The 20,324-nt window shown below is 39.5% G+C and overlaps 1 protein-coding gene across 7 annotated transcripts in view; it reads left to right on the forward strand.

The window, feature by feature from the left end:
* The window catches only part of Tao (Serine/threonine-protein kinase Tao), a 330,915-nt gene that overhangs the window by 110,746 nt on the left and 199,845 nt on the right, over positions 1-20,324 (forward strand). For 5 of the 7 annotated variants that reach the window (XM_070086374.1, XM_070086370.1, XM_070086375.1 and 2 more), the window contains exon 7: positions 12,886-13,051. In XM_070086374.1, coding sequence (XP_069942475.1) covers positions 12,886-13,051 — 166 coding nt within the window. The remainder of the gene's footprint in view (positions 1-12,885; positions 13,052-20,324) is intronic. The other 2 variants (XM_070086373.1, XM_070086376.1) reach the window with 1 other exon arrangement.

Below are 20,324 nucleotides of genomic sequence, written 5' to 3' on the forward strand. Positions count from 1 at the left end.
GTATGAGAGTATAGTGGTGCCAAGACTCTTTCATGGGTGTGAAACATGGGTTGTGAATGCTGCAGTGAGAAAGAGGCTGGAGGCAGTGGAGGTGTTGTGTCTAAGGGCAGTGCATGGTGTAAATATGCAGAGAATTCGTTGTGTGAAAATTAGGAAGAGGTGTGGCGTTACCAAGAGTATTATTCAGAGAGCTGAGGATGAGTTATTGAGGTGGTTTGGTCATTTAGAGAGGATGGCGCAAAACAGGTTGACTTGGAGGATGTGTAAATCTGTAGTGGAGGGAAGGAGGGGTAGGGGTCATCCTAGGAAAGGATGGAGGGAGGGGGGGGGTAAAAGAGGTTTTGTGTGCAAGCAGCTTGGACGTGCAACAGGCGTGTGTGAGCATGTTAGATAGGAGTGAATGGAGATGAATGGTTTTCGGGACTCTATGAGCTGTTGAGGCGTGAGCCGGGTAATATTTTGTGAAGGGATTCAGGGAAATAGTAATTTATCCAGATTTGAATCCTGGAGGTGGGAAGTACAATGCCTGCACTTTAAAGGAGGGGTTTGGGATATTCGCTGTTTGGAGTGGCATCTAATCTGTCATATCTGGGCACCTCTGCAAAGACAGTGATATTGTGTGAGTGATGGTGAAAGTGTTTTTCTTTTTTGGGCTCCCTGCTTCGGTGCGAGACGGCCATCGTGTATATGCATTTTTTAGTCCTAGCTTTATTGCTCACTTAATATATGATAGTGTAAATGTGTTATCAGGCTTTTGTATGCATTTGAAAGTGAAAAAAGGCTATGATTCATTTTAGTGATTTTTCCCTGTGCAGCAGTAGGGTGGAACCTAACCTGCTGTATCAGCAGGGCCCTCCTGTATGTGTATTTATGTATTTATCACACCTGCCATATCTTACTGAGGTAGTGACCTGAAAAAGAAGAAACCCTTTCACCATCACTCACTCCATTACTGCACAGAGGAGCACCAGTATTACAGTGCAGATGCCCCTCCAAACTATAAAATCCCTACCCTCCTTCAGAGTGCAGGCACTGTACTTCCCTTCCCCAGGACTCAAGTCTGGCTAACCAGTTTCCCTGAATCCCTTAATAATTGTTACCTTACTTATACTCCAACATCATGTCAAGTCATAATGAAGGTGGTGGGTGAATAAGTGATTAGATATGTGTGTGGTGTGTTAGGGTGAAAGTTTGGGAAAGGTGTGGGTGTGAGGAGGTAGGTTGGGGCAAGGTTTGGTTTTCAGGTAGGGGGTAAGTGGTGTTGGTGTAGACTTGTTGAGAGGTGGGGATTGTGTGGGTGGGTTGTATGGGGGTAAATTTGATGGTTGGGATGGTGTGGATGAAAATGTGTGGCCATGGGGGAGTTGTGTGGGTGAAGGTATGTGGCTGTGGTGTATTTGTAGGATTTGCAAGGTTTGGTCTTTCGGTAGTGGGTAAGTGGTGTTGGTATAGACGTACCGAGAGGTGGGGATTGTGTGAGTGGGTTCTGTGGGGGTAGGTTGATGGTTGGGATGGTGTGGAGGTTACTGGTTGGAATGGTGTGGGTGAAGGTATGTGGCCGTGGTGTAGAGGCAGGTGGTATGGGTGGGTGTTGTGGAGGTGTGGGTGTGCGGCCACGGTAGGGAGGGGCATGTTGAATGAGCAGTTGGTGTGGGTAGTGTATGAGGCCGAGGTATGGTGCTGGACATAAATTAGCCCTTCGAGGGCTTTGAAGCCAGGTTCCAAGCCGTAGTACTACGTCGTGAGCTCAGCTCACTCAGATAAGCTGTGAGCAGTAAATTTGGGCCTAGATATGAGAGAATGCATCTATGGTAAATGTGCACCATATAAAACAAATTCTGCAGCACTCAGTGCATAATGAGAAAAAACACGTGACCATGTTTTTGGATTAAAACAACTTTGCAGCGTATTTTCGTATGTTTTTTATGGTTTTATTCATGGTTTCTTGGTCTCATTTGATAAACTGGAAGATATAGAAATAGACATGATTTGATTGATTTTAGTGCTGAAAATAGCTTGAAATTGAGCTCAAATTAGTGGAAATGTTCGATTTTTGACGATGTTCAAGAGTAAACAAATGACTTAACACATCCAGTACATGTCAGCTGGTGGGTCTGATATACGTTCACGAATATGCTGATGGTTATTTATACAATTGTTACAATATTGCATAACAGTAAATCTTCTATCTTTTGGTGTGAATAAAAATTCTTTGTGAATAAACAGTCAAAATGGAATTCATCTGTAAAGCCTGGAAATGTAAATACAGTGGACCCCCGGTTAACGAACTTTTTTCATTCCAGTAGTATGTTCAGGTCCCAGTACTGACCAAATTTTTTCCCATAAGGAATATTGTGAAGTAGATTAGTCCATTTCAGACCCCCAAACATACACGTACAAACGCACTTACATAAATACACTTACATAATTGGTCGCATTTGGAGGTGATCGTTAAGCGGGGGTCCACTGTACATAATAAACAGAGGAAATGTTATTTTAATGCCAGGAATACCTGCATTGTTTATTCTGGACCCTATTTTGAAATTGGAATACAGTGGACCCTCCCTTTTCGCTGATCTCCATTATTTTCGTTTTCGCCCACTTTTTTCATCAAAATCTTGGTTCCGTTTTTGTTGATGGTACGGAACCTGTCCAGTGCCCAGCGCGTACACAAAGCCGCCTCCCACACGCATTCTCAGTCAGTGTTGTGTTGTTTCTCGGTGAGCAAACATATCCTGCCAGGTCATACGAAAGATTTCGTAATAATCCATTGTTTTTGGCACTTGTTTATTGTGTGCGACTACTAAATAAGCCACCATGGGCACAAAGAAAGCTTCTATTGCCAGTCCTTTAGTAAAGAAAGTGAGCAACACGATAGAATTAAAGAAAGAAATTGTAGCAAAGTATCAAAGTGGAGGAGGAAGAGAGAGGGGAGAATGTGCCTTCTTCAGTGATTCTACGATACTAAAGCAGCATGAGTCGATAAAGGCTATAGCACCAGCCTGCGATAAAGTGTAGCAAGTAAGCTAGGCGATTAATTGATAGAAAAAGGACAGCACGAATGTAACTCTCCTTTTGTGACATACATGATGACATATTTTATTCATTCTAGAGTATATGTCATGTTTCTGTTATTAATATTGTTTATTATGTCATATTAGATGAATTTTGATAGATAAATAAGCCTTGGAGTTGATATTAGTGTCATATTGAAGCATATTGTCCTGTCTCCAACAAACTCGCCTCCCTCTCCCCTCCTCCCAGTCTGCCATGCATGAACAAGTCTTTAATAAAGGCAAGTGTGATGTTAAATGTTCATTTATACATTTTATTAGTGCTTTATATTTATTTGTCATTCTTTTCTGCATGTAAATCTATTTAAGCTAAAAAAAAAAAAATTTTGTTAATACTTCTGGGTGTCTGAAATGGATTAATTGGATTTACATTATTTATTATGGGGAAAATGGTTTCCCTTTTTGCAGATTCTTGTTTTTGCTGATCGCTCTGGAACGGATTAACCCATAAACGGTCCAAATGTGTATATACATTCACTACCCCAATGCCCCGAATATTTTGAAAAATAAAAAAAAACTTTTTTTTTTTTTTAATGAAAATAAAGAGCACATTTTTCTATTTTTTTTTTTTCAACAAGCCGGCCGTCTCCCACCGAGGCAGGGTGACCCAAAAAAGAAAGAAAATCCCCAAAAAGAAAATACTTTCATCATAATTCAACACTTTCACCACACTCACACATTATCACTGTTTTTGCAGAGGTGCTCAGAATACAACAGTTTAGAAGCATATACGTATAAAGATACACAACATATCCCTCCAAACTGCCAATATCCCAAACCCCTCCTTTAAAGTGCAGGCATTGTACTTCCCATTTCCAGGACTCAAGTCCGACTATATGAAAATAACCGGTTTCCCTGAATCCCTTCACTAAATATTACCCTGTTATAGGATAAAAAAAAAAATTGGGGTCAGTACTTACAGAGATATAAGGCCAAGAAGTGTTGCCGATATAATTTTTATGTTCTGATAATTACAATTTATAGTAGTTCTTGTCATTTCATAACCAATCTTTGTTCTGACAATAGTATTGGGTACTGAAATTGTACTCAAATTGTCATAAACATACTTGACAGGTGGACACTTACACCTGCCTTGGCCATTTACTATTGTCTTGGCATATATACAAAGTATTTATAGGTCCCAGCAATGTTTTGGATACGTGGAAGTATATAATAATATTTTTTTTTATTATTATCACACTGGCCGATTTCCACCAAGGCAGGGTGGCCCGAAAAAGAAAAACTTTCACCATCATTCACTCCATCACTGTCTTGCCAGAAGGGTGCTTTACACTACGGTTTTTAAACTGCAACATTAACACCCCTCCTTCAGAGTGCAGGCACTGTACTTCCCATCTCCAGGACTCAAGTCCGGCCTGCCGGTTTCCCTGAACCCCTTCATAAATGTTTCTTTGCTCACACTCCAACAGCACATCAAGTATTAAAAACCACTTGTCTCCATTCACTCCTATCAAACACACTCACGCATGCCTGCTGGAAGTCCAAGCCCCTCGCACACAAAACCTCCTTTACCCCCTCCCTCCAACCTTTCCTAGGCCGACCCCTACCCCGCCTTCCTTCCACTACAGACTGATACACTCTTGAAGTCACTCTGTTTCGCTCCATTCTCTCTACATGTCCGAACCACCTCAACAACCCTTCCTCAGCCCTCTGGACAACAGTTTTGGTAATCCCGCACCTCCTCCTAACTTCCAAACTACGAATTCTCTGCATTATATTCACACCACACATTGCCCTCAGACATGACATCTCCACTGCCTCCAGCCTTCTCCTCGCTGCAACATTCATCACCCATGCTTCACACCCATGTAAGAGCATTGGTAAAACTATACTCTCATACATTCCCCTCTTTGCCTCCAAGGACAAAGTTCTTTGTCTCCAAGGACAAAGTTCTTTGTCTCCACAGACTCCTAAGTGCACCACTCACCCTTTTCCCCTCATCAATTCTATGATTCACCTCATCTTTCATAGACCCATCCGCTGACACGTCCACTCCCAAATATCTGAATACATTCACCTCCTCCATACTCTCTCCCTCCAATCTGATATCCAATCTTTCATCACTTAATCTTTTTGTTATCCTCATAACTTTACTCTTTCCTGTATTCACTTTTAATTTTCTTCTTTTGCATACCCTACCAAATTCATCCACCAATCTATGCAACTTCTCTTCAGAATCTCCCAAGAGCACAGTGTCATCAGCAAAGTGCAACTGTGACAACTCCCACTTTGTGTGATTCTTTATCTTTTAACCCCACGCCTCTTGCCAAGACCCTCACATTTACTTCTCTTACAACCCCATCTATAAATATATTAAACAACCACGGTGACATCACACATCCTTGTCTAAGGCCTACCTTTACTGGGAAATAATTTCCCTCTTTCCTACATACTCTAACTTGAGTCTCACTATCCTCGTAAAAACTCTTCACTGCTTTCAGTAACCTACCTCCTATACCATACACCTGCAACATCTGCCACATTGCCCCCCTATCCACCTTAATAATGATTAAAAAGAACAAGAAGAAAATCGTCAAAGTGGGATGTCTGAATGTGCTTGGATGTTGTGTGAATGATAAGAAAGAGATGATTGTGAAGAGTTTTTATGAAGATAGTGAGGGTGTGTAGAAGAGAGGGAGATTACTTCCCAGTAAAAGTAGGTCTTACACAGGGATATGTAATGTCACCGTGGTTGTTTAACATATTTATAGATGGGGTTGTAAAAGAAGTAAATGCTAGGGTGTTGGGGAGAGGGGTGGGATTAAATTATGGGGAATCAAACACAAAATGGTGGTTGACACAGGTACTTTTTGCTGATGATACTGGGATTCTAAAGAAAAGTTGCAAAGGTTAGTGGACGAGTTTATAGATAAGAGTAAGGTGATAAGGGTATCAAATGATGTAGATAAAGAAAAATTGGGTATCACATTGGAGGGAGTGAGTATGGAAGAAATGAATGTTTTCAGATATCTGGGAGCTGACTTGTCAACAGATGGGTTTACGAAGGATAAGGTAAACCATAGAATTGATGAAGGAAAAAAAGGCGAGTGGTGCATTGAGGTATATGTGGAGACAAGGAATGTTATCTATGGAGGCAAAGAAGGGAATGTACAAGAGTATAGTAGTACCAACACTCATATGGGTATGAAGCATGGGTTGTATATGCTGCACTGAGGAGGCAGCTGGAGGCAGTGGAGATGTCATGTCTAAGGGCAATGTATGATGTAAATATTATGCAGAGAATTTATAGTGGGGAATTAGGAGGAATTGAGGAATTGTTAAATGTTGATGAAGATAGGGAAGCTATGATTTTGTGTATAGGGCAAGGAGGAATAACATCTTGTAGGAGTGAGGAAGAGCCAGTTGTGAGTGTGGGGGAAGTTCGTGAGGCAGTAGGTAAAATGAAAGGGGGTAAGGCAGCCGGGATTGATGGGATAAAGATAGAAATGTTAAAAGCAGGTGGGGATATAGTTTTGGAGTGGTTGGTGCAATTATTTAATAAATGTATGGAAGAGGGTAAGGTACGTAGGGATTGGCAGAGAGCATGCATAGTTCCTTTGTATAAAGGCAAAGGGGATAAAAGAGAGTGCAAAAATTATAGGGGGATAAGTCTGTTGAGTGTACCTGGTAAAGTGTATGGTAGAGTTATTATTGAAAGAATTAACCCTTTCAGGGTCCGTCCCGTAGATCTACGGCTTTACGTTCAGGGTCCAAACCGTAGATCTACGCAATGAGCTCAGCTCACTCTGATAAACTGTGAGTGGTACATTTGGGCCTAGATATGAGAGAATACATCTATGTGGTATGTGTGCACCACATAAAACAGATCCTGCAGCACACTGTGTATAATGAGAGAAAAAAAATGAAATCATGATTTTTCGATTAAAACAGCAACTTTGCAGTGTTTTTTCGTATGTTTTTTATAGCTGTATATGCATTTTCTTGGTCTCAATTGATAGAATGGAAGACATATTACAGAAATAGAGATGATTTTGATTGGTTTTAGCATTGGAAATGGCTTGAAACTGAGCTCAAAGTAGCGGAAATGTTAAATTTTTGCCGATATTCAAGAGTAAACAAACGACCTCACACGTCTAATACACGTCAGCTGGTGGGTCTAATATACATTCACAAATATGGTGATGATATTTATACAATTATTACAGTATTGCATAAGAGTAAATCTTCTATTTTTTGGTGTGAATAAAAATTCATTATGTGAATAAAAAATCAAAATGGAATTTATTTGTAAAGCCTCAAAACATAACTAATGAACAGTGGAAATGTTAGTTTAGTGCCAGGAATGCCTACATTGTTCATTCTGGACCCTATTTTGAAATTGGAATATTTTGAACTTTGTGTTAAATTGGCCAAATTAACAATTTCCGATCACTTTATTTTGTAGTTGAAACAGTTGACTTGGCGATTTCTTGTGCTCAATCGATAGAATAGAAGTAATACTAGTGAAATAGCTAAGAATTTGGTTGATTGGAATAATGTAATTGGCCTAAAATGGGAGTCAAATTCGGCAAAATCGCCGATTCGTAAATATCGCTGACACATCAAAATTCGCGAGAGCATAATTTCGTCAATTTTCCACCAAATTTCGTACTTTTTGTTTTATTACCTTCACAAAAAGATTCTCTACGATTTCATAAGAAAAAATATCAAATTTTTTTTTTTGAAAATTCTTGGACACTGGTGCGTGACTCCAGATTTGAGCCTTGGACCCTGAAAGGGTTAAGAGTAAGACGGAGAATAGGATAGCAGATGAACAAGGAGGCTTTACGAAAGGTAGGGGGTGTGTGGACCAGGTGTTTACAGTGAAACATATAAGTGAACAGTATTTAGATAAGGCTAAAGATGTCTTTGGGGCATTTATGGATTTGGAAAAGGCGTATGACAGGGTGGATAGGGGGGCAATGTGGCAGATGTTGCAGGTGTATGGTATAGGAGGTATGGGAGTTGTCACAGTTGCTCTTTGCTGATGACAATGTGCTCTTGGGAGATTCTGAAGAGAAGTTGCAGAGATTGGTGGATGAATTTGGTAGGGTATGCAAAAGATCGGATCATTATTTAGTTGTAGCTACAGTTAGAGTAAGAGGTAGATGGGAAAAGAGGAAGGTGGCAACAAGTAAGAGGGAGGTGAAAGTGCATAAACTAAGGGAGGAGGAAGTTCGGGGGAGATATAAGCGACTGTTGGCAGAAAGGTGGGCTAGTGCAAAGATGAGTAGTGGGGGGGTTGAAGAGGGTTGGAATAGTTTTAAAAATGCAGTATTAGAATGTGGGGCAGAAGTTTGTGGTTATAGGAGGGTGGGGGCAGGTGGAAAGAGGAGTGATTGGTGGAATGATGAAGTAAAGGGTGTGATAAAAGAGAAAAAGTTAGCTTATGAGAGGTTTTTACAAAGCAGAAGTGTTATAAGAAAAGCAGAGTATATGGAGAGTAAAAGAAAGGTGAAGAGAGTGGTGAGAGAGTGCAAAAGGAGATCAGATGATAGAGTGGGAGAGGCACTGTCAAGAAATTTTAATGAAAATAAGAAAAATTTTGGAGTTCAACAAGTTAAGAAAGCCTAGGGAAAGTATGGATTTGTCAGTTAAAAACAGGGTAGGGGAGTTAGTAGATAGGGAGAGGGAGGTATTAGATAGATGGCGAGAATATTTTGAGGAACTTTTAAATGTTGAGGAAGAAAGGGAGGTGGTAATTTCATGCACTGGTCAGGGAGGTATACCATCTTTTAGGAGTGAAGAAGAGCAGAATGTAAGTGTGGTGGAGGTACGCGAGGCATTACGTAGAATGAAAGGGGGTAAAGCAGCTGGAACTGATGGGATCATGACAGAAATGTTAAAAGCAGGGGGGGATATAGTGTTGGAGTGGTTGGTACTTTTGTTTAATAAATGTATGAAAGAGGGGAAGGTACCTAGGGATTGGCAGAGAGCATGTATAGTCCCTTTATATAAAGGGAAGGGGGACAAAAGAGATGTAAAATTGTAGAGGAATAAGTTTATTGAGTATACCAGGAAAAGTGTACGGTAGGGTTATAATTGAAAGAATTAGAGGTAAGACAGAATGTAGGATTGCGGATGAGCAAGGAAGTTTCAGAGTGGGTAGGGGATGTGTAGATCAAGTGTTTACATTGAAGCAAATATGTGAAACGTATTTAGATAAAGGTAGGGAAGTTTTTATTGCATTTATGGATTGAGAAAAGGCATATGATAGAGTGGATAGAGGAGCAATGTGTCAGATGTTGCAAGTATATGGAATAGGTGGTAAGTTACTAAATGCTGTAAAGAGTTTTTATGAGGATAGTGAGGCTCAGGTTAGGGTGTGTAGAAGAGAGGGAGAATACTTCCTGGTAAAAGTAGGTCTTAGACAGGGATGTGTAATGTCACCATGGTTGTTTAATATATTTATAGATGGGGTTGTAAAGAAGTAAATGCTAGGGTGTTCAGGAGAGGGGTGGGATTAAATTATGGGAAATCAAATTCAAAATGGGAATTAACACAGTTACTTTTTGCTGATGATACTGTGCTTATGGGAGATTCTAAAGAAAAATTGCAAAGGTTAGTGGATGAGTTTGGGAATGTGTGTAAAGGTAGAAAGTTGAAAGTGAACATAGAAAAGAGTAAGGTGATGAGGGTATCAAATGATTTAGATAAAGAAAAATTGGATATCAAATTGGGGAGGAGTATGGAAGAAGTGAATGTTTTCAGATACTTGGGAGTTGACGTGTCGGCGGATGGATCTATGAAGGATGAGGTTAATCATAGAATTGATGAGGGAAAAAAGGTGAGTGGTGCATTGAGGTATATGTGGAGTCAAAAAACGTTATCTATTGAGGCAAAGAAGGGAATGTATGAAAGTATAGTAGTACCAACACACTTATATGGGTGTGAAGCTTGGGTGGTAAATGCAGCAGCGAGGAGACGGTTGGAGGCAGTGGAGATGTCCTGTCTAAGGGCAATGTGTGGTGTAAATATTATGCAGAAAATTCGGAGTGTGGAAATTAGGAAAAGGTGTGGAGTTAATAAAAGTATTAGTCAGAGGGCAGAAGAGGGGTTGTTGAGGTGGTTTGGTCATTTAGAGAGAATTGATCAAAGTAGAATGACATGGAAAGCATATAAATCTATAGGGGAAGGAAGGTGAGGTAGGGGTCATCCCCGAAAGGGTTGGAGAGAGGGGGTAAAGGAAGTTTTGTGGGCAAGGGGCTTGGACTTCCAGCAAGCGTGCGTGAGCGTGTTAGATAGGAGTGAATGGAGACGAATGGTACTTGGGACCTGACGATCTGTTGGAGTGTGAACAGGGTAATATTTAGTGAAGGGATTCAGGGAAACCGGTTATTTTCATATAGTCGGACTTGAGTCCTGGAAATGGGAAGTACAATGCCTGCACTTCAAAGGAGGAGTTTGGGATATTGGCAGTTTGGAGGGATATGTTGTGTATCTTTATAGGTATATGCTTCTAAACTGTTGTATTCTGAGCACCTCTGCAAAAACAGTGATTATGTGTGAGTGTGGTGAAAGTGTTGAACGATGATGAAAGCATTTTCTTTTGGGAGACGGCCGACTTGTTGAAAAAAAAATTGCAAGAGAAGAAAATTAAAAATGAATACAGGAAAGAGCAAGGTTATGAGGATAACAAAAAGATTAGGTGATGAAAGATTGGATATCAGATTGGAAGGAGAGAGTATGGAGGAGGTGAATGTATTCAGATATTTGGGAGTGGACGTGTCAGCGGATGGGTCTATGAAAGACGAGGTGAATCATAGAATTGATGAGGGGAAAAGGATGAGTGGTGCACTTAGGAGTCTGTGGAGACAAAGAACTTTGTCCTTGGAGGCAAAGAGGGGAATGTATGAGAGTATAGTTTTACCGACGCTCTTACATGGGTGTTAAGCATGGGTGATGAATGTTGCAGCGAGGAGAAGGCTGGAGGCAGTGGAGATGTCATGTCTGAGGGCAATGTGTGGTGTGAATATAATGCAGAGAATTCGTAGTTTGAAAGTTAGGAGGAGGTGCGGAATTACCAAAACTGTTGTCCAGAGGGCTGAGGAAGGGTTGTTGAGGTGGTTCGGACATGTAGAGAGAATGGAGCGAAACAGAATGACTTCAAGAGTGTATCAGTCTGTAGTGGAAGGAAGGCGGGGTAGGGGTCGGCCTAGGAAAGGTTGGAGGGAGGGGGTAAAGGAGGTTTTGTGTGCGAGGGGCTTGGACTTCCAGCAGGCATGCGTGAGCGTGTTTGATAGGAGTGAATGGAGACAAATGGTTTATAATACTTGACGTGCTGTTGGAGTGTGAGCAAAGTAACATTTATGAAGGGGTTCAGGGAAACCGGCAGGCCGGACTTCAGTCCTGGTGATGGGAAGTACAGTGCCTGCACTCTGAAGGAGGGGTGTTAATGTTGCAGTTTAAAAACTGTAGTGTAAAGCACCCTTCTGGCAAGACAGTGATGGAGTGAATGATGGTGAAAGTTTTTCTTTTTCGGGCCACCCTTCCTTGGTAGGAATTGGCCAGTGTGATAATATTAATATTAATAATTAGGAGGTGGTGTGGAGTTGATAAAAGTATTAGTCAAAGGGCTGAAGAGGGGCTGGTGAGGTGGTTTGGTCATTTAGAATGGGTAAAGGAAGTTTTGTGGGCGAGGGGCTTAGACTTCCAGCAAGCATGCGTGAGCGTGTTAGGTAGGAGTGAATGGAGATGAATGGTTTTGACAAGCTGTTAGTGTGAGCAGGGTAATATTTTGTGAAGGGATTCAGGGAAGCCGGTTAGCTGGACTTGAGTCCTGGGAGTGGGAAGTACAATGCCTACACTTTAAAGGAGGGGTTTTAGATATTGGCAGCTGGGGGGGATGTCTAAACTGTTGTATCTGAGTGCCTCTGCAAAGATGGTGATTATGTATGAATGATGGTGAAAGTGTTGAATGATGAAAGTGTTTTCTCTTTTTGGGTCACCCTGTCTCTGTGGGAAACGACCGTGTAAAAAAAAAAAAATAGCGAACTGGAATTGTGTAATTGGCCTAAAATAGGAGTCAAAGTGGGCAAAATCACTGATGCGTAAATATTGCTGACGCAGCAAAATTCATTGTAGCATAATTTCGTCAATTTTCCAGCAGATTTCCTGCTTTGTTTTATTTCCTTCAGAAAAAAGATTCTCTACCATTTCACAAGAAAAAATAAAATTATTTTGAAAATTCTTACACCCTTTGGGCAAGTCGTGGAGCTATGGGATGGACCCTTAAAGTGTTAAGGAGCTCTGAAACTTAAAGTGTAGCCTCACTGCCAGGTGCTCTAACCTTCATCTGCCATGCCCAATCACCAGCACCTATTTTTTCACACCCCTCTGCCCATATGTTCTGACCCTTACATATCTTCACCCATCCCCTCACCCTCATTCACCCATGCTCCTCACCTTCCTTTACCCATGCCCTCACCCATCCCATCACAGGTGCCCTCAAACTCTGCCCATTTGACGGAGGGCGGGATAGCTGTGGACCAACACCTTCACCCAGCATCAAGCCCCCACCTTCACCAATTCTTTCCCTCAACAACAAGCATTGCACAATTTCTGAGTCAGTATAATGATGAAATTTGAAATTATGCTAGCCAAAATTAGTGCCAGATTACTGATGGAACCGGATAACTGATTGCCAGATTAGTGATGGCCGACCTGCAATGATTATAATTGGTAACTTTGATTCATTATAAATGCTGATAATTATTAGATTTTAATAAATGTATTTAATTCTTTGACAACACATCATACTGTATTATGGTTACTGTATGTTTCTCTGCAGCATGAGTTCATCTTAAGACATCGTTCACCTCATATTATCTTGGATCTAATTGCTCGTACCAAGAAAGCTGTTCGGGAGTTTGACAACCTGAACTACAGAAAAATGAAAAAAATACTCCTCTACGAAACAGAGAGTCAACAGGGGGACGTAGAAGGTGAGGCAGAAGGTATAAATAAATTGAGATTTGTAATTCTTTTTCTATTTGAGTAACTGGGATTATCTGTTTTGTATTTATTCAGAGGATAAAAAAATTGAATTTAACATAACTCTCGGAAAAGGTGTTACTTTTCAGTTATGTATTTTGATGTACTGTACTTGTGCACGAAGCATGTATGTCATTGTATTATGGGGGTATATTTTTTTTTTTGGTTTCCAACTTTTTCATTTTGTTTTACAGAATTATATGATTGGAATTTAATATTGTATTTCTTTTACATAGATAAAGGCTAGTTGAGGATTGCTGTATATTTTTCTTAGGGACTCTTAAAAATAAAAAAATTTAAAGTTTGTTGATGGTTTACTTGTAAAGTAGATAATAATTAGTTCATTGATTTGCTAATGTTAAATATTAGTTTTCCTTGAGATATGGATTCGATGTTGATATTACAATTATGAGTAATAATAATGTAGATGTCTCCATAATTATGCTAGCTATCACAGTTGACGCATGCTGTAAGCTAAAATCTAGAATGTTCTGGTGCCTTTATAATTTGTATGTTGGATATTTAGAGCAGTGTTTCATTGATTTGTTTTTAGGTGTAATTAGTTGATAAGAAGAGTTAGCTTTCCTATGTCTTTTTTTCTTTACTGATGGTTGTGAACTATTTCATGCAACTCGGTACCTCCATTTCCCCTCCCCCCGAGACCCTGTTACGGGTCGAGTGCGGGTCCCCTCTTGGCATTCCATCCTGGGTAAGATGCTTGAGTGTGCAAGTTCAGCTGGGTGGGAGAGAGAACTGGCTCATTAAATTTTGATCATATTATTTTTTTATGCTTTCTGATTGCTGATGTAAATAATTATTAGCTTCATTGTTTTGTTGGTATTCAGATTCATGTGGCTTTTTTTTTTTTTGTGGAAAAACCCTTCCCACTGGCTACCAGTAATCAAGGTGCAAGTATTGTAACACACCAGTCATATTTGCATAATTACATAAATGAATGTACTAAAAATCTGTAACTGCCATTGCACCTCATTATTGAAAAGATCATATTTTCTTTAAATTATACAGTAAAGTTTGTGTAACAATCTTTTATATGTAAACAGTTTGCTATATGGAAGTATTAAGCCAACATAAGATTTTGACAAATTTATTTTAATTTATTATCTAAACCTTTTTCCCACATACATAGCACAATGACGCCTGCAGACTCATCAACAGTTAGGTCACTGGTTGTTTCCATCAGATGTTGAAGTCTCATTAGCTTTGCTTGATGTACATTATTTAATTACCATTATAGCAAATTAATAATACTTGGAAACAATAAGGGTTTAATTAGCAACTATTTTGTTATATTTCTTCTCTTGTATAGTATTATGTTTTTTACCTCTGCCTCCGTTTTTATAAGAAAAGGATTGGAGCAAGTACGAAAGTAGTTGTTTATTCAGTCATGTGTACCCTCAACACACACTTGAGTTGAAATGAACACAGTGTAGACCAACAAATTGTTTGTCATTCATATACTAAACTCATCTCTCAAGTCAGACGTACATTTCCATTTTCTCAAGCTTTACTGCTGCACGTAATTAATCATTATTGAGTGTATATATTGATTGCCCCCTTGTGTTTTAGCAGAGCAAAATATGTCACACATATCTATTTTCCTGTGATCTGCCCCTCCACCATGTATGTACTTTAAAACACCACCACATATTGTACAGCATTTATCACCAACTGTGCACTTCAAGGTGCTGGTGCTAACAGAACAGATAACAGGAGCACTTGGCTCATGGAAGTGGACCTGTACTTCTTTTCTCCATTTCAAACCTGATTGTCTCCCATTCTGAAATGTGCTGTATGACTCTTATGGGTTTAGTCTTTTCCCTAATTATAATAATCACCATCTCCTGTATTTATTTCGCATAGACTGTCTCACACTATTTTTATTGCCAATCCTAGACTAGTGCCAAGGTCTTCTATGCAGCCATCTTGTGTGGAAAAACACTATTAATCAATACCTTATTTGACATCATTGACCTCTAATCCCTGTAGAAGTATCAGTGGTAATAAATTTCCTTTTTTTTGGCTCTGTTACTCTGCAGAACTATGCCTTCCCTAGAGTTTTTAAACCTTCTTACATATTTAATTTAAATGCTTCATTTGTATTTGAATTATCTGAGGACATCGGAGACCAATGTGATCATTGGAACCAGTGATATTTAATATATTTCTATTACCCAAGTCTTTCTCACCACTAACACACTCATCTATTCTTATCTTCTCATAATTTCTGACCTCATGAGTAGATAAGCACTCAGGTTAGGCCTAGAAGTTATGGTGTGGATTTAAGAATGCAGTGTTAGTGTTCAACACAAGAATGGTAAATGCAGGAAGAAGAATGAGTGGGGAAAGATGAGATAAAAGAACATTAAGAGAAAAAAAATTAGAAAGAGGAGTATGTGGAGAGAAATAGGTTAAATAAGTCATGAGGAAGGGCAAGAGGAGAGTAAACTATACAGTACTTGTTTTGGTTGCTGAGCGATCCAAGAAAGGTATATCCTATAACCTGATCTTCGCTGTACCTCAATGCATGCAAAAATAGTAGTACAGTGTGCGGCATAATTTTCTAATGTCAATGTTTAAGATTTGAAGTCGATTAGAAGAGGCATTCAAGTCAACGCATGGATATTAATAGCCCAGTTTTTTCAACAAAAATGCTGAATTAGCAGCTACACAACTCAAAAATTAATCTGAACCTTTACAAGTTTCCCAGTTTGTGAGCTTTCTGATTTGCAAGATTCATAATTTATGAGCTTCCTAATTAACAAGATTACGAGTTCACTTGTTTTGATTACTAACTGTTAGTGAAGGGCCTCCCTCAAATAGCTTTAGTGATTTGTGAGATTTTTCTGAATTCCCTTTTTTTTTTTTTTAAATTGTTAATGGGATTTTATTGCAAATGTGCTCAATGGCTTTCCAGTCTCCAAGTGTGTGTTATTTCTGGCCATTCTTATTAATGTCAATATTAGGAAGATTAGAGCAGTATTTATACAAAGATGGCCCTTGAAACATGCACTGAGCCCAAAGCTAAAAAACCATGTATTTTGCAGACATAGTTTTGATTTACAGATTATGGATTTGTTACCTCGAGAAACATAACTTCAGCAAATTTGGGGGCTTGGACTCTAATTGCTAGCCACCCATCCATCTCATCATCGAATAATTTCTGTGACTCTTGTACGCTTGATAGTTTTTTTGTGCTGTACAGTAATTTGCTAACTGAAAAACCAGATTTTTTGCCAACAGTATTTTTTTAATTTTTCTCTGATGGCTTTTTTTTTTCCTTCTGTAATTTTACCAAACATTTATTAGTGACAGATCTGCAGTTCAGGGTATGATGTGTGCTGTTATTCATTTGTACAACAGTTTACCCCTCTAGTGATGTCCCATTGATTTTTCATAGAGGTTAGTTTAGCTTGTCTGCACATATTTGTTAAGGTCCTTGGTGCTGTCTCCCCTGGTCCTCCCTTTTTCTTTCTATGTCTGTTAATAGCTCTTTTGACCATTTCTTCAGATATTTCAGTGTCTTCTGTTTTAGGTGTTGACTTTTTTGGAGTTTACAGTAGACTGCCAAAAAATGATGTATACATGTATGGGAATAAATGAAATTGTCCACACCCTGGAAAATGTGTGAATAGTCAGTATGATATTAAAAACAAAAATTTGCTACTTTGGGAGTAGGTGGGATTTCTGTCATACTTCTTCTTTCTTTCAACACACCGGCCGTATCCCACCAAGGCAGGGTGGCCCAAAAAGAAAAACGAAAGTTTCTCTCTTAAATTTAGTAATTTATACGGGAGAAGGGGTTACTAGCCCCTTGCTCCCGGCATTTTAGTCGCCTCTTACAACATGCATGGCTTACGGAGGAAGAATTCTGTTCCACTTCCCCATGGAGATAAAAGGAAATAAACAAGAACAAGAACTAGAAAGAAAATAGAAGAATACCCAGAGGGGTGTGCATATATATGCTTGAACATGTATGTGTAGTGTGACCTAAGTGCAAGTAGAAGTAGCAAGATATACCTGAAATCTTTCATGTTTATGAGACAGACAAAAGACACCAGCAATCCTACCATCATGTAAAACAATTACAGGTTTTCGTTGTACACTCACTTGGAAGGACGGTAGTACCTCTCTGGGCGGTTGCTGTTTACCAACCTACTACTTAGGTTCCGTCATACTTCCAACTTAAAAATTCATTCTACAAAACTATCTGTTCTATAATGCATGTTACATGTATGAAAGGCACTGAATAGTATTGACATTTAAAACTTAAGTCGTGGAATAAATAATAAGAGAAATGGCAGGAAAGGGCTTACATGGAAAAAAGACCATGTGAGACAGCAGGAATATAAGGCTTTGAGGGAATTCACACAATATCCAAACAGCTGCATCTCAAGTTGTTGCAAAAATCAACTGCACTGTATCTAACAAACCATCTGATAATGAAAGGGAGCTTTACTGGAAACAAGAATACCAAGCATCGCACCACGAGCAGTAATAATTTATTTTTACAAGTACACCCAGGCCGTGGGGGCGTTGACCCCCGGAACTCTCTCCAGGTAAACATGTACATTGTATACAGACCTAGCTGACATCAGTGACATGCTACATAGAGAGCCCCTTGTTATGCAGAACATTTTGGGAAAATTAGGCTAATTTTGTCCCCCAGGATGCGATCCACACCAGTCGGCTAACACCCAGGTACCTATTTACTGCTGGGTTAACAGGGACAGCAGGTGTCTTAAGGAGACGTGTCTTAATGTTTCCACTTGTACCGGGGATCAAACCACAGACCTCAATGAGTTGTTTCATAGACTTGCCAAAAATCTCTCCAATATGATATTCATCAACAAAATTACCAGTGCAAAAAAGACAAATCGGCCAGCCTCGTATGTCCTTACCCATGTACAGGACCTTAAAACCGAGATGAAAGTTAACGTTTTTAGATAATGACATCCCCACAAAATGTGTTGTTTGAAGTTTTCACATCAATTTACATTAGAGATTTCTTAATGAAGTCTTGATCCCAAAATAGATTTTGTTTCAGGGAGGGCTAGGTCTCCAAAGACATGGCAGTATCAAATATATTACACTGATCTTGGCTGCACTACAGTGCAAATAAGTGTAAATTCATGTTTAGAGAAAAAATTAAACAAGGAACTATCAAACATACTGGGGAACCTATTTTGGGTGCTCACAATTAGAACAAATTCATGGAAAAGCTGAATTCAGAAGCACACAAGGTCTGTATAAAATATGTCTCTTTCCCCAACCCTCATTCAGAGGGGTTGAGAGGGAGGCTCCTGGCAAGACAGCAATTGAATGAATGACATTGATTTTTTTTTCTTTAAAGGGTCACCCTACCTTGGTAGGAGACAGCTGGAATATTAAAAAATATAGAAAACTTTACTAAAGAAGAAAACAGGCTGCCAAAGTGTCTATAAAACTGTAAATATCACAAGTAAAAAATCTTTTTGTTTTCCCTTCCACTCATAATAGGTTCTCGCATGAATGTTGACAAAGAACAGCATGAATCTGTGTTCATGCTGACAAGCATGAAGACAAGCTCAGTACTGAAGACCCTGATAGTTTTGTTAAACTGATGTTTAAAAAAAATGCACATCCTTCAAATTATGTCAGAGCAAGAGAGATTAGAATGTACAGTATCCATTGTATTAGAATGTACTGTATCCATTGATTCGGTATCTGCGGTTTCAGTTATTCACAGTTTACTGTGGCCCAAAAATACCCCTTAATTTTGCATAATAATGGCCCCATAGTGCAAAAGTAGAGAAGCCGTGAAATGCTTCCATCAGTGAAAAGTGATAATTCATCTCTCTTTGTTTAGATTTCATCAAACTTTATAATAGATATTTATAGGACTTAAACGTAGTGGAGGGAAGGAGGGATAGGGGGTTCTCGGGAAAGGTTGGAGAGAGGGGGGGTAAAGGAGGTTTTGAGTGCTTGGGGCTTAGAAAACCAACATGCTTGTGTTTGTTTGATTGTAGTAGAGACAAATTCTCACAACTTGATGTGCTGTTGGAGTATGATCCAGGTAACATGGAGGAATTCAGGGAAACCAATTAGCTAGACTTGATTCCTGCAGGTGGAAAGTGCAGTACCTGCACTCTTTAAGAAGGGGTGGGAGTGTTAACAGTTCAGAGGGCCATTTGAACTGTGATGCTGACATGCTTCTAGCAAGACTGGAGTTGAATGAATGATACTGAAGTCTTTGAAAAGAAAGACAAAAAGCTCATGCAGAACACCTAGACCTAGAAATGTAAATACCGTTAGCACTGGTACTTGGTGTTCTTTCGAGAAGGAAATTTCATTCAGATGAAATCTCAGAGGCCTTAAAAGTGCTGATATGGCCCTTCACAAAGGAGGAAGCAGAATGATATGAAGAAAAATAATGAAAGTAATGGCAAAGGAAGCTAACACTATATATAGCGATGACAAATTCAAACTACTTTGATATGAAAAAAAGGAAGAGCTCAAAACAGGCCCAGGATGCAAGAGACAGGAATACCATCTCACAGAATGGAAAGTGCTGAAAAGATTTTGGAATTATCAGGTGAGATGACTTTGCTTAGAGAAAAAAATAAACTCATGAAAGGCATGATAAATAACTGGTTGTATCAAGAGAACTGTCAAAAATGAGAAGACTTAATTATTTGTGCTCTCACACATAGAATGCTGTTCTGTACTCAGAGCTCCTTTCAAGGTAAGAAATAAGAGACTTTGTGTGGAAGAAAAGAATAAGTGCCCCTATAACCAAAATCTGGGTTAGTGATTAATTAGATCCCTTTGTTTTTTCTGTGGTAATGTGTAGATATTGTCTTCTGCATCTGTAAGTTAGGCTCAAAGCCTCAAAATACAGTGGACCCCCCGGATTACGTCATTGGAATACGTGACTTTTTTCGTCAAAATATTGGCTCGGTGATCATCACTGAACTCGGCATAAGTCATTCGTCTAGAACGTGTCCACGCGGCCTGAGCGGCCCCGACACTCCATGTACAGTCAAGTGTGCCATTGTTTATCAGCCAGTGAGGACAATCCCACTCGTTCATACGATATAATTTGTATTCCATTCTTTTTAGTGCTTGCAACTGCTAAGTAAGCCACCATGGGCCCAAAGTAAGTTCCTAGTGCCAGCCAGCCTTTTAGTAAAGTGCTGAGAGAGAGGGGAGAATGTGTCTTTTTCAGTGATTCTGCAA

Source organism: Cherax quadricarinatus, chromosome 18 (assembly GCF_038502225.1).
Source record: "Cherax quadricarinatus isolate ZL_2023a chromosome 18, ASM3850222v1, whole genome shotgun sequence".
NCBI lineage: Eukaryota > Metazoa > Arthropoda > Malacostraca > Decapoda > Parastacidae > Cherax > Cherax quadricarinatus.